The 14389-nt window shown below is 43.6% G+C and overlaps 4 protein-coding genes across 5 annotated transcripts; all 4 read right to left on the bottom strand.

The window, feature by feature from the left end:
• Positions 1-2933: 2933 nt before the first annotated feature.
• Positions 2934-4493, bottom strand: LOC108955805 (putative F-box protein At5g60060). Its single transcript, XM_018864347.2, has one exon. It carries the CDS (start codon positions 4450-4452, stop codon positions 3340-3342), a length of 1113 nt encoding a protein of 370 aa, XP_018719892.2. The 5' UTR covers positions 4453-4493; the 3' UTR covers positions 2934-3339.
• A 1797-nt stretch (positions 4494-6290) lies between these two features.
• On the bottom strand, positions 6291-7394 carry LOC104429020 (putative F-box protein At5g60060). Its single transcript, XM_010041925.2, has one exon. It carries the CDS (start codon positions 7392-7394, stop codon positions 6291-6293), a length of 1104 nt encoding a protein of 367 aa, XP_010040227.2.
• A 996-nt stretch (positions 7395-8390) lies between these two features.
• On the bottom strand, positions 8391-10362 carry LOC104422814 (putative F-box protein At5g60060). 2 transcript variants are annotated; one of them, XM_018864348.2, is made up of 2 exons: positions 9171-10362; positions 8391-8792 (listed from the first exon to the last, which is right to left on the bottom strand). In XM_018864348.2, the coding sequence occupies exon 1, from the start codon at positions 10318-10320 to the stop codon at positions 9757-9759; it is 564 nt and encodes a 187-aa protein (XP_018719893.2). In that variant the 5' UTR covers positions 10321-10362; the 3' UTR covers positions 8391-8792; positions 9171-9756. The 2 variants fall into 2 exon arrangements, with proteins under 2 accessions (XP_018719893.2, XP_039159706.1); XM_039303772.1 differs by lacking the exon at positions 8391-8792 and adding an exon at positions 8815-8990.
• Positions 10363-12148: 1786 nt separating this feature from the next.
• On the bottom strand, positions 12149-14319 carry LOC120288825 (putative F-box protein At5g60060). Its single transcript, XM_039302992.1, has 2 exons — positions 14171-14319; positions 12149-12638 (listed from the first exon to the last, which is right to left on the bottom strand). The coding sequence occupies exons 1-2, from the start codon at positions 14317-14319 to the stop codon at positions 12149-12151; spliced, it is 639 nt and encodes a 212-aa protein (XP_039158926.1).
• Between the last annotated feature and the right edge of the window lie 70 nt (positions 14320-14389).

The raw sequence follows: 14389 nt of genomic DNA, 5'->3' as shown, positions 1-14389 counted from the left end.
CCGTGGACCGGACCGTTTGATCCTAGGACCGGGAACCAGGCCCGAACCATCGGTTTCGGTCTGGTCCAACAAAATCAGCTCTACTTTTTTGCACTAAAGAGTGACCACGGTTCGCCAATTTGGTTTTTGGGTGATTCAACAAAACTAATCACAAATGTTTCGACATACAAAATATTCAAAATTCACTTGTATGATTCACACTTCGTGTGTTTCACACTTAACTTTAACCATGAAGGCTATGAACAATTTGGCTAAAATAAATAAATAAAATAGTAACAAAAATTGTTTTAATCCTACCTCAAATTGCAATTTTGGTTGCAACAAGTTATCATGTTTATATATTTTATTAATTCTATGTATATATATTATATATTAAAAATTTGGTTCGGTCTTATTGGTCCGGTTCCCACCTTGGAACTGGGAACCGGACCGACCGGCCACCGGTTCCAAGATTAGGAATCAGGAACCGGACCGCCGACTGTGAGAACCACCCAAAACCAGCCAGTTCGGTTCCGTCCGGCCGGTTCCCGGTTCGGGCGGTTTCCGTTGCACACCCCTCTCGCTTTCCATCGAGTAATAGGAACAGTCCTTCTCCGCGTAGTAGATGCAATTTCCGTCCCGCCCGCCAAGCTCGGGCGCCGAGACCGCGAACGAGCAGCGCTTGCAGAGGAAGAACGCCGAATCGCCTAAGCTTCTCACCACCTCCCATCTCCCACATTGTCGATCCAACCTATAGACCCTAAAACCAGAGGTTATCTTTGTATTCTCGGTATGGCGCGGTGCACCCAGCCTGATGCATTTGTCCACTAGATAAAGATCACCACTTGACACCACCGCACCAACTGCTTCCAAATGCCACCGATGCCGCAACCACCGTATATTGGCGGCGAGAGACTTCGAAGTCCGAAAGATGAATGGATCTCCGAAACTGACCCGAACTTATCGACGACGCAAACTCTACCTTCATGAACTGCAATGTCGTTGTAACCACCGCCCTGCGAATCATCTATATGGCTCCAGTTCTCATCCCCGTACCTCCAATAGCCTAATCGCCCCTTTCCATCAATGAAATAAACCGAACACCGGTCTACATCAGACTCTACACAATCCGGATGCATCACTACTTTCTGTACACCTTGAAGGAGGCCTCCGGTTCCGTCGCCATATTCAAGCGTGTATTCTCTACTGATTTCGACGATTCGGAATTGGAGAGAATCGAGTACCTTCGGGAACTTGCGGGGCAAGTACACGGTCTGCCGGTGCAAGAAAAGGCTGAGGATCCGAATGCGCCCGAGCTCCGACTCCTCGAGCTTCAGCAGCCACCGCGTCCGACCAGAGGGGGCGGCTTCGTCCGGCGTCTCGACGGCGTAGACCGTTCTCAAGGGCGGGGCGGGGCGGGGCGAGGCGTGCTAGTAGGGGTAGGGATGGGGAAAGGGAATCGCGATGCGTCACGGCGAGGCTGGGGGATCGAGGAGCGGAACAATCCATGCGAGTGTGGAGACGATTGCCGATCATGGAGAGAATCTCCGGCGGGAGGTCGGACCAGGGACGTTTCACGGTTCCCTCCATGCGAGATCCTGCACTAGCGATCGCAGACGTCGCAGGAAGAAGAAGAGGAAGAAATCGTCGTTGCCAAAATTAAAGGGGAATTTTTGCTTTTCACTTTTGATGAAGTTCATTAAAATTGAAAACAAATCTTTTCACTTGATTATCTTTCAGATTTTTCTGTTCTATTTTGATCGTGAATCTGCAAATTCCAATTTTTTTTGGTTCATGCCAAGGCAAGTCTTCATCATATGCCATGGAGGGTTATCCAAATTCAACTTATATTCAATTATCTGAATCGATAAAAATTTTAATTTATTTCTTAAAGTAATCAAAAAGACATCTATTCATCCTCCGTTACCTTAATTTATATCTTTTCATCCATGTTTGTTTTGTTAATATTAGAGAAAAATTATGGAAAAATTGTTCAAAAAATTCTAAATCAATTGCACTTTTACCAGTTCAATTCTAAATCTTTTAATTATGTCCATTGAGTCCTAAATCTTTTTATGTTTTACTAATTAAGTTCATTTGGTCAATTTTGACTAGAAATCACTTACGAGAATACTAACATTTTACATGGCGTATACTGACATGAATAATTTTAAATAATATTTTAATATTTTCTTTTCTTTTCTTTTCTTCTATTTTCTTTCTTTATTTTTTTTCCTTTTTTATTTTTTGCCTTTTTCCTCCACTGGCCATTGCCTAGCCTCGTTGATGGTCAGCGGAGGTCGCCAACTCAACCCTCACCAAGAGAGCAAGAGTGGTCCACACCTAATTTGTCAAGGTCTACCTCCCCTCACTTGAGTTTGGTGACCTCCGTCAACCATCGTCGAGGCTCAATAATGATCAACAAAGGGGAAAAAAGAAGAAGAGAAGAATATACAAGAAGAAAAAAGAAAAAAAAAAAAAAAAAAATTGACAAAACATAAAAATTTATCCACGTCCACATCGGCAAGTCATACCAAGTAGGATGGCGCTAGCCGATGTTTATGTCAATGATTTCCAATAAAAAATATCTAAATAAATTCAATTGATTAAACGTGAAAATATTCAGGACTAATTAGTAAAAGTACAATATGTTTTGGACTTTTTGGACAATTTTATTGAAATAACGTCACCATAAGTAATCGATTGTAATTGCCATGAAGAGGTGGATTGCTATAAGGTATCCTGCGCCTAACTTCATATTGTGCGCCTTGTCGAGAGTTACTGACTAGTAATTTCCAGGGAGCCACATGCCGTGACCCCTTGGGTGTGCAATTTCAAGAGGAGGGGCAAAAGCGATCCATGGATGAACAGCTGCAATTGTTAACACCCGAGCTGTGGAAAGAAACTATGATGCCGCAGTGGGAGAGAAGAAGACGAGATAAACTCATCATCGATACTAAGAATTTAACTCTAGCATGTTTGTTAAGACGAAATCGACGATCAGATGCACATACTGAGAATGCCTGAATCCCAAACCCCCATTATCAAGAAAATGGAGGTCGGCAGCTACATCAGAAGACCATCACCAAAAGCACCACCCAATTTCTTGTGCTGATAATATTTCAAAATCATTCAAGGACGAAGGAGATTAGAAACATTCAAACACGCATATGTGCCATTACAAAACTAGGCAAAGAGAAAAGCTAAAACCCAAGATCCCAGGGCAGAGACATGCTCCGATACAGAGAAATTACGCCTTCATTTATTTCAGATCATATTTTCAGTACTAACCTGGTCTAATTGATGTCCTCTTGGAACCTGGAAGGCGTCAATTTCGGTTAGAGTCAAATTGAAGGTGCCTCATGTGCTCACTAGGAAGGGGAGAAAGTCCAGCGGCTTGACGCTACGATCCTCCAAGCTAAACACATTAACTTTGTCTCTCGAGTAAGGCAAAGCGGTGTTCTCCATGAAGTGGATGCAATTCGCGTTGCATCCACCGAGCTCGTGCACAGAGATGGCGTACGAACAGTGCTTGCCGAGAAAGAAAGCCATGTCGCCCAGGCTTCCTACATCCACCCATTTCCCACATCGTCTATCCAATCTATAGACTCTAAAACCAAATGTCTCCTTAAAATGAGGGACAAGAAATTCATCCATATTTACATCAATCTCTCTATCCACAACATACAGATCACCACCCGACACCACCAAATATTTGCAATTGCTGTGGCCACCGCCGCCGGTGTAGATTGGTGGCGAGAACTTCTGAAGAGTCCTAAATGACGAATCGATCAGCGAAACCATCCCGGACTGATCAACCACACAGACTTTGCCTTCATACACTATGATGTCATCATAAGAACACCCATTTTGATCATCCAAATAGGTCCAGTTCTCATCCCCATACTTCCAGTAACCTAACCGCCCTTCATTTTCGACGGAATAGACCTCAAGTTCATCTAGACCAGTCCATACACAATCTGGGGACACCACTACTTTCCTTATGCCGGGAACGATGCCCGACGTACCGTACTCGATCCTGAATTCCCTACAGATTTCCACGATCCTGAATTCGAGAGAGTCGATTACCTTGGGGAAATTGGGGGGCAAGTAAGTGATTCGCCGCTGCGAGAAGAGGCTGAGGAGCTGCACGTCGCCGAGGCTCGACTCCTGGAGCTTCACCAGCCACCGGGATCGAGGAGGGCTCGGGACGCCCGAACCGGAGGCTTTTTCCGGCGTCTCGAGGACGCAGACCGTGCTGTCGTGGAGGAAAACGGAGTGGTCGCTCCACGAGCAAGGGATTCGGAGAGGGAATCGCGGGGCGTCGCGGCGAGGCGGAGGGATCGAGGAGCGGAACGAGGAGCAGACGCTGCGGAACCGGAGGGCGTCCATGCGAGTGTGAAGCCGCTTGCCGATCATGGAGAGGATCTCCGGCGGGAGATCGGACCATCGACATCGCTCGGCTCGATCCATGGGCGTCGCCGGCGGTCACGCTCGATCGGTGAAGAAGAAGATGTTCCAAGTACGCAGTTCAACTCCATCGCAATTTAAGGGGCCAGCGTTGTGGCGGCCCAATGGGCCCAGGCACGGAAATTTCCAGGCCATCCCACTTGCCGGGCCTAGGCCTGGGCCCGGTTGACCTACGCTGGGTTTTTTTTACATTAAATTAATGAATTATTTTATGAAGAAAAATTCAGAATAATAATAACAAAAATTTCAATTCACAAATCGCCATATTCAATAAAAATTACAAAGAATATAAATATAATAATACTTTATGATTACTAATCAAGCATAATGTATTCATAACGCAATGCATCAATATATTGATGATACTTAAAATTAATTGGACATAAATATATTTTGTCGCAAGTCTATCCATGCGCCTTTCTTGATGGACTTAGGCTCTTTGTGCCACTGAAAATGTCCCGTCCCATAGTTTGCATTACCCCATAACGGCTACGGTCCAAGATTTCTTTAATCGAGAACAATTCCTATTTGACGGTGCCTCATCCTCTCGGTTGATTAGCCAACTAAAGTGCACTGACATTCAATGAACCATTCGTAAAGAGTGCGATAATTTCTGAACTTGCGAATGTCGATTTGCCAAAGATTTATGGATTGTGTTTTACGAATGCCAGATATATAATCAGTGCCCTATTTATAAGTTGACTAGCCAGGTTCTTTTTTGTTGCAGCCCTCAGTAAAAGCTGTATAATGTAGTCGTCGGTCAATAGTTACGTTTCTTATTTTTAAAATTTAAAATAATCCAAAAATTAAGTGAGAAAAATTTGGGAAAAAACCGATTCAAAAATACAAGTACATCTCAAATTCGGTAAGAAAACTTACAATTATAGGTTTCCTAATAACAATTAAAAACAAATTACACCCACGAATATGTCTAAATGTCTTTTGCGCAATATCCCTCGTAATGATTCGGATGATACAGTGCTATCGATGTCGTCTTCCTCGCGTTGAGCACATTCAGCTAGAAACAATTCTTGCAAAATCTAATCATGCCCGTAGACAACCATTTCTACATTTTTGGTTAATTTAATAAATAGATTGAAATAAAATACATTCTAAAATCTAGGCAACTGTATAACCATGAAAACTTGTGGATAAATTTGAAAAACCGATTTGACTTTGTTATGAAAAGTAATGATCCAGATTGAACAAATGGAAAATTTTGGTATTAGATTACATATTTTGGCTATAATGAAAGATTTACGGTGACTTTTTCTCTAGTTTGGTCAAATAAAAAGACTACATTAAACATTTAAACATAATTCAATGACCACATTAATCAAATTAAAATTTCAAGAATGACATTTCATATTGAGTCAAAATTTGAGGATTATTAATATCATTTCTCAGATATAAATTGCATCGTGGAGCCTAAATAATATATTTTCTCACCAACTTCTCTTTTATATATTTATTTATTTTGTCAGCGATAAAAATGTGGGTAACTTCTTGCCAGTGTCGTAAATGTATCCAATGACCACTTATTTTACTTGTGTATACTTCTGTCTTGACTGATTGAAGTTAATTCAAAACGCGATAAATGACAAACCAGTCCACTCCAAATGAACACTGAACCTCAACCAGGAGCTTCCCAGAGAGTAAATTCTATACCAGTAATCAAGAAAATGGAGGTCAGAAGCTAAACCTGATCCACAGAAAGACATCACAAAGGGTGTGTATTTACTATTTACTAGTGAATAAAGGAGATCAGAGACTCTACCGTGATCTAACCCACTTGCAGATGTACAATTCGGGTCTGCAAGGCGTGGTCGACTTCGCTTTATTCAAGTCGGGAGACGCCATAAGGAGTCAGAGAAGCCCAGGCACTTGACGCTACGGTCCGCCAAGCTGAACACCTTAAAGATTTCCATCGAGTAATAGGAATAAGTGTCCTCCGTATAGTAGATGCAATTCCCGTTGCCCCCGCCAAGCTCGAGTGCCGAGACCGCGAACGAGCAGTGCTTGCAAAGAAAGAAGGCCGAATCGCCCAAGCTTCTCGCCTCCTCCCATCTCCCCCATTGTCGATCCAACCTATAGACCCTAAAATCACACGTCGGCCGTGTTTTCTCAGTGTACGCGATGCTCTCGGTGTATCTGTCCACTAAATAAAGATCACCACTTGACACCACCAACTGCTTCCAAAAGCCACCGCTGCCGCGGTGGTTGCCACTGTATATTGGCGGTGAGAGACTTTGAAGTCCGAAAGATGAATCGATCTCCGAAACTGACCCAAACTGATCGACGACGCAAACTCTACCTTCATAAACTGCAATGTCGTCGTAACCACCGCCCTGTGAATCATCTAAATGGCTCCAGTTCTCAACCCCGTACCTCCAATAACCTAATCGCCCTATTTTATCAATGAAATAAACCGAACACCGGTCCACATCAGACCCTACACAATCCGGATGCATCACTACTTTCTGTGCACACTGAACGAGGCCTCCGGTTCCACCGCCACATTCGAGCGTGTATTCTCTAAAGATCTCGACGATTCGGAATTGGAGAGAATCGAGTACCTCCGGGAACTCGTGGGGCAAGTACGCGATCCGCCGGTGGGAGAAGAGGCTGAGGATCCGCATGCGTTCGAGCTCCGACTCCTCGAGCCTCAGCAGCCACCGCGTGCGACCGGAGGGGGCGGCTCCGTCCGGCGTCTCGACGGCGTAGACCGTGCTCGCGCGAAGGAAGAGGGCGAAGCGCGGCGTGCTAGTTGGGATGCGGAAAGGGAACCGCGAGGCGTCGTGGCGAGGCCGGGGGATCGAGGAGCGGAACGAAGAGCAGACGCCGCGGAACCGGAGGACGTCCATGCGAGTGTGGAGACGATTGCCGATTATGGAGAGAATCTCCGGCGGGAGATCGGACCAGGGACGTTTCCCGGTTTCCTCCATGCGAGATCCTGCACTAGTGATCGCAGACGTCGCAGGAAGAAGAAGAGGAAGAAATCGTCGTTGCCAAAATTAAAGGGGAATTTTTGTTCTTCACTTTTGATGAAGTTCATTAAAATTGAAAACAAATCTTTTCACTTGATTATCTTTTAGATTTTTCCGTTCAATTTTGATCGTGAATCTTGCAAATTCCAATCTTTGTTCATGCCAAGGCAAGTCTTCATCATATACCATAAATATCTAGGGTGTTATCCAAATTCAACTTATACTCAATTATCTCAATCAACAATAATTTCAATTTATTTTTTAAAGTAATCAAAAAGACATTTGATTATCCTTTGTTACCTTAATTTATATCTTTTTCCATCCATGTTTGTTTTGTTAATATTAGAGAAAGAACATGAAAAAATCATTCAAAAAATTCTAAGTCAATTGCATTTTTACTAATTCAATTTTAAATTTTTTACTTATGTCAATTGAGTCATAAATATTTTTATATTTTACTAATTTAGTTTATCTGGTCAATTTTGATCGAAAATCACTGATGAAGATACTAAAAATCACTGGCAAGGATACTATGGCATAGTCGGTATTAATATGAATAATTCTAAATAATATTTTAATACTTTTTCTTTTTCTTTTCTTCTATTTTCCTTCTTTATTTTTTCTCTTTTTTCCTGTTCTCTCTTCTTTTTTTTTTTTTTTTTTTTTTTTTGGTGCCTTTTTCCTCTACTAGCCATCACCTGGCCTTGTTGATGGTTGGCGCTAAGAGAGCAATAATGACCCTCACCTTATTTGCCAAGGTCTACCTCGCCAACCTAGGCTCAGGCATCCCTCACTTGAGGTTGGTGACCTCCGTTAGCCATAGACTAAGCTCGACAATGATCAACCAAGGGGGGAAGAAGAATATACAAGAAGAAGAAGGAAAAAAAAGAAAAAAAAAATCCAAAAAAAGTTAAAATTTATTCACATCGACATCGGTCAATCATATCAAGTAGGACAGCGCTGAACAACATTTATGTCAGCGATTTCTGATTAAAAATGTCCATATAGATTCAATTGATTAAATGTGAAAATATTCAAGACTAAATTAGTAAAAGTGTAATATGTTTTGGACTTTTTGGATAATTTCCCTGAAAAAATGTCATGATAAGTAATAGATTGTAATTGCCATTAAGAGGTGGGTTGCTATAACGTATCGTGCGCCATGTCAAGAATTAACTTCATGCTGTGCGCCATGTCGAGAGTTTCTGACTTTATGGAGCCATCCTACCTAGTAATTTCTAGGGAACCATATGCCGTGACCCCTTGGGTGTGCAATTTCAAGAGGAGGGGCAAAAACGATCCATGGATGAACAGCTGCAATTCTTGACACCCGAGCTGTGGAAAGAAACTATGATGCTGCAGTGGGAGAGAAGAAGACGAGATAAACTCATCATCGATACTAAGAATTTAACTCAGGCATGTTTGTTAAGACAAAACTGACGATCAGATGCACATACTGAGAATGCCTGAATCCCAAACCGCCATTATCAAGAAAATGGAGGTCGGCAGCTAAAGCAGAAGACCATTAACAAAAGCACCACCGAATTTCTTGTGCTGATAATATTTCAAAATCATTCAAGGACGAAGGAGATTAGAAACATTCAAGCACGCAGATGTGCCATTACAAAACTAGGGAAAGGAAGAAGCTAAAACCCAAGATCCCAGGGCAGAGACATGCTCCAATATAGAGAAATTACGCCTTCACATATTTCAGATCATATTTTCAGTACTAACCTGGTCTAATTGATGTCCTCTTGGAACCTGGAAGGCGTCAATTTTCGGTTAGAGTCAAATTGAAGGTGCCTCATGTGCTCACTAGGAAGGGGTAAAAGTCCAGCGGCTCGATGATACGAACCTCCAAGCTAAACACATTAACTCTGTCTCTCGAGTAAGGGTAAACGGTGTTCTCCATGAAGTAGATGCAATTCGGGTAGCATCCACCGAGCTCGTGCATAGAGATGGCGTACGAACAGTGCTTACCGAGAAAGAAAGCCATGTCGCCCAGGCTTACTACATCCACCCATTCCCCACATCGTCTATCCAATCTGTAGACTCTAAAACCAAGTGTATATACATCAATCTCTCTATCCACAACATACAGATCACCACCCGACACCACCAAATATTTGCAATTGCTGTGGCCACCACCGCCGGTGTAGATTGATGGCGACAACTTTTGAAGAGTCCTAAATGACGAATCGATCAGCGAAACCATCCCGGACTGATCAACCACACAGACTTTGCCTTCATACACTATGATGTCATCATAAGAACACCCATTTTGATCATCCAAATAGGTCCAGTTCTCATCCCCATACTTCTAGTAACCTAACCGCCCTTGCTCTCTGATGGAATAGACCTCAAGTTTATCTAGATCAGTCCATACACAATCTGGGGACACCACTACTTTGCTTACACCGAGAGCGATGCCCAACGTAGCGCACTCGATCCTGAATTCCCTACAGATTTCCACGATCCTGGATTCGAGGGAGTCGATTACCTTGGGGAAATTGCGGGGCAAGTAAGTGACGCGCCGCTTCGAGAAGGGGCAGAGGAGCTGCAAGTCGCCGAGGCTCGACTCCTGGAGCTTCACCAGCCACCGGGATCGAGGAGGGCTCGGGACGCCCGAACCGGAGGATTTTTCCGGCGTCTCGAGGACGCAGACCGTGCTGCCGCGGAGGAAAACGGAGTGGGAGCTCCGGGAGCAAGGGATTCGGAGAGGGAATCGCGAGGCGTCGCGGCGAGGCGAAGGGATCGAGGAGCGGAACGAGGAGAAGACGCTGCGGAACCGGAGGGCGTCCATGCGAGTGTGGAGCCGCTTGCCGATCATGGAGACGATCTCCGGCGGGAGATCGGACCATCGACATCTCTCGGCTTGATCCATCGGGGCCGCCGGCGGTCACGCTCGATCGGTGAAGAAGAAGAAGTTCCAAGTACGAAGTTCAACTCCATCGCAATTTAAGGGGCCAGCGTTGCGGCAGCCCAATGGGCCCAGGCACGGAAATTTCCAGGCCATCCCACTTTCCGGGCCTGGGCCTGAGCCTGGGCCCGGTTGACCTAAGCTGGTTTTTCTTTTACATTAAATTAATGAATTATTTTGTGAAGAAAAATTCAGAAAAATAATAACAAAAATTTCAATTCGCAGATCGCCATATTCAATAAAAATTACAAGGAATATGAATATAATAATACTTTATGATTACTAATCAATGCATAATGTATTCATAACGCAATGCAATAATATGCCAATGATACTTAAAATTAATTGGGTGTAAATATACTTTGCCGCGAGTCTATCCATGCACCCTTCTTGATGGACTTAGGCTTTTTGTGCCACTGAAAATGCCCTGTCGCGTTGTTTGCATCACCCGCATAACGGCTATGGTCCAAGATTTCTTTAATCATGAACAATTCCTATTTGACGGTGCCTCATCCTCTCGGTTGATTAGCCGACTAAAGTGCATTGACGTTCAATGAACCATTCGTAAAGAATGCAATAGTTTATGAACTTGCGAATGTCGATTTACCAGAGATGTATGGATTGTGATTTATGAATACCAGGTATATAATCAATGCCCTATTTATAAGTTGACTAGCCAGGTTCTTTGTTGTTGCAGCCTTCAATAGAAGCTGTATAATGTAGTCGTCAGTCAATAGTTACGTTTCTTATTTTTAAAATTTAAAATAATCCAAAAATTAAGTGAGAAAAATTTGGGAAAAACACCGATTCAAAAATACAAGTACATCTCAAATTCGTTAAGAAAAATTACAATTATAGGTTCCCTAATAACAATTAAAAACAAATTACATCCAAGAAAATGTCTAAATGTCTTTTATGCAATAGGGTTCGGATGATACAGTGCCATCGATGTCGTCTTCCTAGCGTTGGGCATATTCAGCTAGAAACAATTCTTGCAAAATCTAATCATGCCCGTAGACAACCATTTCTACATTTTTTGTTAATTTAATAAATAGATTGAAATAAAATACATTCTAAAATCTAGGCAACTGTATAAACATGAAAACTTGTGGATAACTTTGAAAAACTGACTTGACTTTGTTATGAAAAGTAATGATCCAGATTGAACAAATGGAAAATTTTGGTATTAGATTACACATTTTAGCTATAATGAAAGATTTACGGTGACTTTTTCTCTAGTTTGGTCAAATAAAAAGACTGCATTGAACATTTAAACATAATTCAATGAGCACATTAATCAAATTAAAATTTCAAGAATAACATTACATGTTGACTGTTGAGCCAAAATTTGAAGATTATTAATATCATTTCTCAGATATAAATTGTATCGTGAAGCCTAGAAAATGTATTTTCTCATCAATTTCTTATTTATTTATTTATTCATTTTGTCAGCGATAACAAATTTGGGTAACTTCTTTAGCCAATGTCGTAAATGTATCCAATGACCACTCATTTTACTTGTGTATACTTGTGTCTTGACTGATTGAAGTTAATTCAAAGACACGATAAATGACAAACCAGTCCACTCCATATGAACACTGAACCTCAACCAGGAGCTTCCCAGAGAGTAAAATTCTATACCAGTAATCAAGAAAATGGAGGTCAGCAGCTAAACCTGATCTACAGAAAGACATCACAAAAGGTGTGTATTTACTAGTGAATAAAGGAGATCACAGACTCTACCATGATCTAAACAATTCGGGTCTGCAAGGCGTGGTCGACTTCACTTTACTCAAGTCGGGAGGCGCCATATGAAGTCAGAGAAGCCCAGGCACTTGATGCTACGGTCCGCCAAGCTGAACACCTTAAGGTCTTCCCTCGAGAAAAAGGAACCGGTCTTCTCCGCGTAGTAAATGCAGTTCCCGTCGCGCCCGCCAAGCTCGCGCGCCGGGACGGCGAACGAGCAGAGCTTGCAGAGAAAGAAAGCCGAATTGCCCAAGCTCCTCACCTCCTCCCATCTCCCACATCGGTGATTCAACCTATAGACTCTAAAACCATAGGTCTTCATGTACTCTGGGTCACTCGCATACACACCCTGTCTAACGAATCTGTCCACTGCATAAAGATCACCACTCGACACCACCAGATGCTTCCAATATCCGCTGCCGCGGCGACGGCGGTCGTGGATTGGCAGCGAGAAACTTTGAAGCCTGAAAGAAGAATCGATGTGCGAAACCGACCCCGACCCATCAATGATGCAGACTTTGCCATCATAGACTCCACTGTCATCATTCATAACCAGAGCACTGGGGATCAACTAAATGGCTTCAATTCTCATCCCCGTACTTGCAGTCACCTAATTGACCACCTTCAACGATGAAATAAACCGAACACTGATCTAAATCAGACCAAACACTATCCAAAGAGTCTCCAGATGCTGGGAAATTCGCCAGGCTTGTTTTCCCAGCGTAGCTTTGTTAAATGTGAGTAGGTCCTTAAAACCAATACCTCCTTCATCCTTCCTAAGCTTCAAAACTTCCCATCTTCTCCAATGTAGACTAGCTGTTTTGTTGTTATTCCTCCATTGGAAATTTGTTATTTTTTTTTCAATGGCTTTAATAATCGAAACTGGATTTTACATAAGATGATACATTGAATTGTATGAGATATTACAAACAAACAATCTCTTCAATTCCTTACTTCCTCTATCTAAGCCCAAACACAAGCAGAGCCTATTCTCAAGTCAACTCCATAATTTTTCTTATTTAAACTTGGAATATGAAGTTTGTGAAAATTTTCAATTTGACCTCCGAACTCTAATTGTCTTGCACTTTAAACTCTAAATTTTAAATATCTTCATTGTATTTCCCTAAATACTCATTATTTCACACGTAAGGCCCAATTCTCTAAATCAGGACACTATGCACTCTAACTCTCACTCTCTTGTATGGTAAACCCTATAGCGCCAAACTTATAGTCAAAGGGTCACTTTTTTTCTCCTCATGTACAACTTATTTAAAGGCTTGTTCTGCACTTAGAATTTGTAACGTGCCAAGTCAACTGTCCAATGTAGAAAGAGAAGGGAAAGAAAAGGAAAGCAAAAGAAAATTAAAAATTAAAAATTTATAGAAATGTCCACAACAGCATCAGCTATGCTGCATGTTGACACCTATTTTTAAACAAAAACAAAAATAAAAGAAAAGAAAAAAAACAACAAAACAACAAAAAGTAAAAAAAAAAACAGAAAAAATGCTTAGGGGTCGGGTCGGGCTGGATCCGGCCTTGGCCCGGCCCGCCTCTCTCTTCTCTCGCGGCCCAAGCCGTTTCCCCTTGGGCCCGGCCCACGCTAGCTTTTTCCTCCTTCCTGGCCATCCTCGCACGCGGGGGGACCTGGGGAAAATAAAAGGCAGCAGCAGAGCATCGGGCAGCAGAGAAGATAAGGGCAGAGGTGCGAGAAAGCAAAGCGGGAGGGAGGAGCAGAAGGAGCGACGCTTTTCTTGGCGGCCGATCTTGCTCGCCGGAACCTCCATTGTCGCCGTATTCAAGCTCCGGAGAAGGAAGGAACAGGGAGAAGGAGACAGGGAGAGAGAGAGAGCTCGAGGGGGGCAGGATCCGAGAGAGAGGAGACGTCGCCGACGCTGCCCGACGCCGTCCGAGCCGCCGCCCTTCGAGCGACGCCGGGAGCTTCACCACCACAGCTGCTGTTCGCGGTCGCCGGAGCTCCGGACGCCGTTGCCGTTGCAGCCCTCAGCCAAGCCGACGCCCTGCCCGTCGCCGAGCCTCTGCCCGACGCCTGCAACCCGCGTCGCCGCACCTCCGCGCCACCACTGCTGCTGTCGCCCAGCTCGAAGCCGCGAGCCATTCCGCCATCCCCGACGACTGCCGCCGTGTCTGGGTCCCCGCCGTGCCGAGCCAGCCCCGCCGCAGCACCAGCCCCGAGCCACCGCGGGATCCTAACGCCATCGCCGCACCTCCGCGCCACCACTGCTGCTGTCGAGTTATAGTGAATAGAAACTCAATCATCTTTATAATC

Source organism: Eucalyptus grandis, chromosome 10 (genome assembly GCF_016545825.1).
Source record: "Eucalyptus grandis isolate ANBG69807.140 chromosome 10, ASM1654582v1, whole genome shotgun sequence".
Classification (NCBI taxonomy): domain Eukaryota; kingdom Viridiplantae; phylum Streptophyta; class Magnoliopsida; order Myrtales; family Myrtaceae; genus Eucalyptus; species Eucalyptus grandis.
Note: the sequence above shows the minus strand (reverse complement) of the source record. Positions and strands in the feature narration are given on the sequence as shown.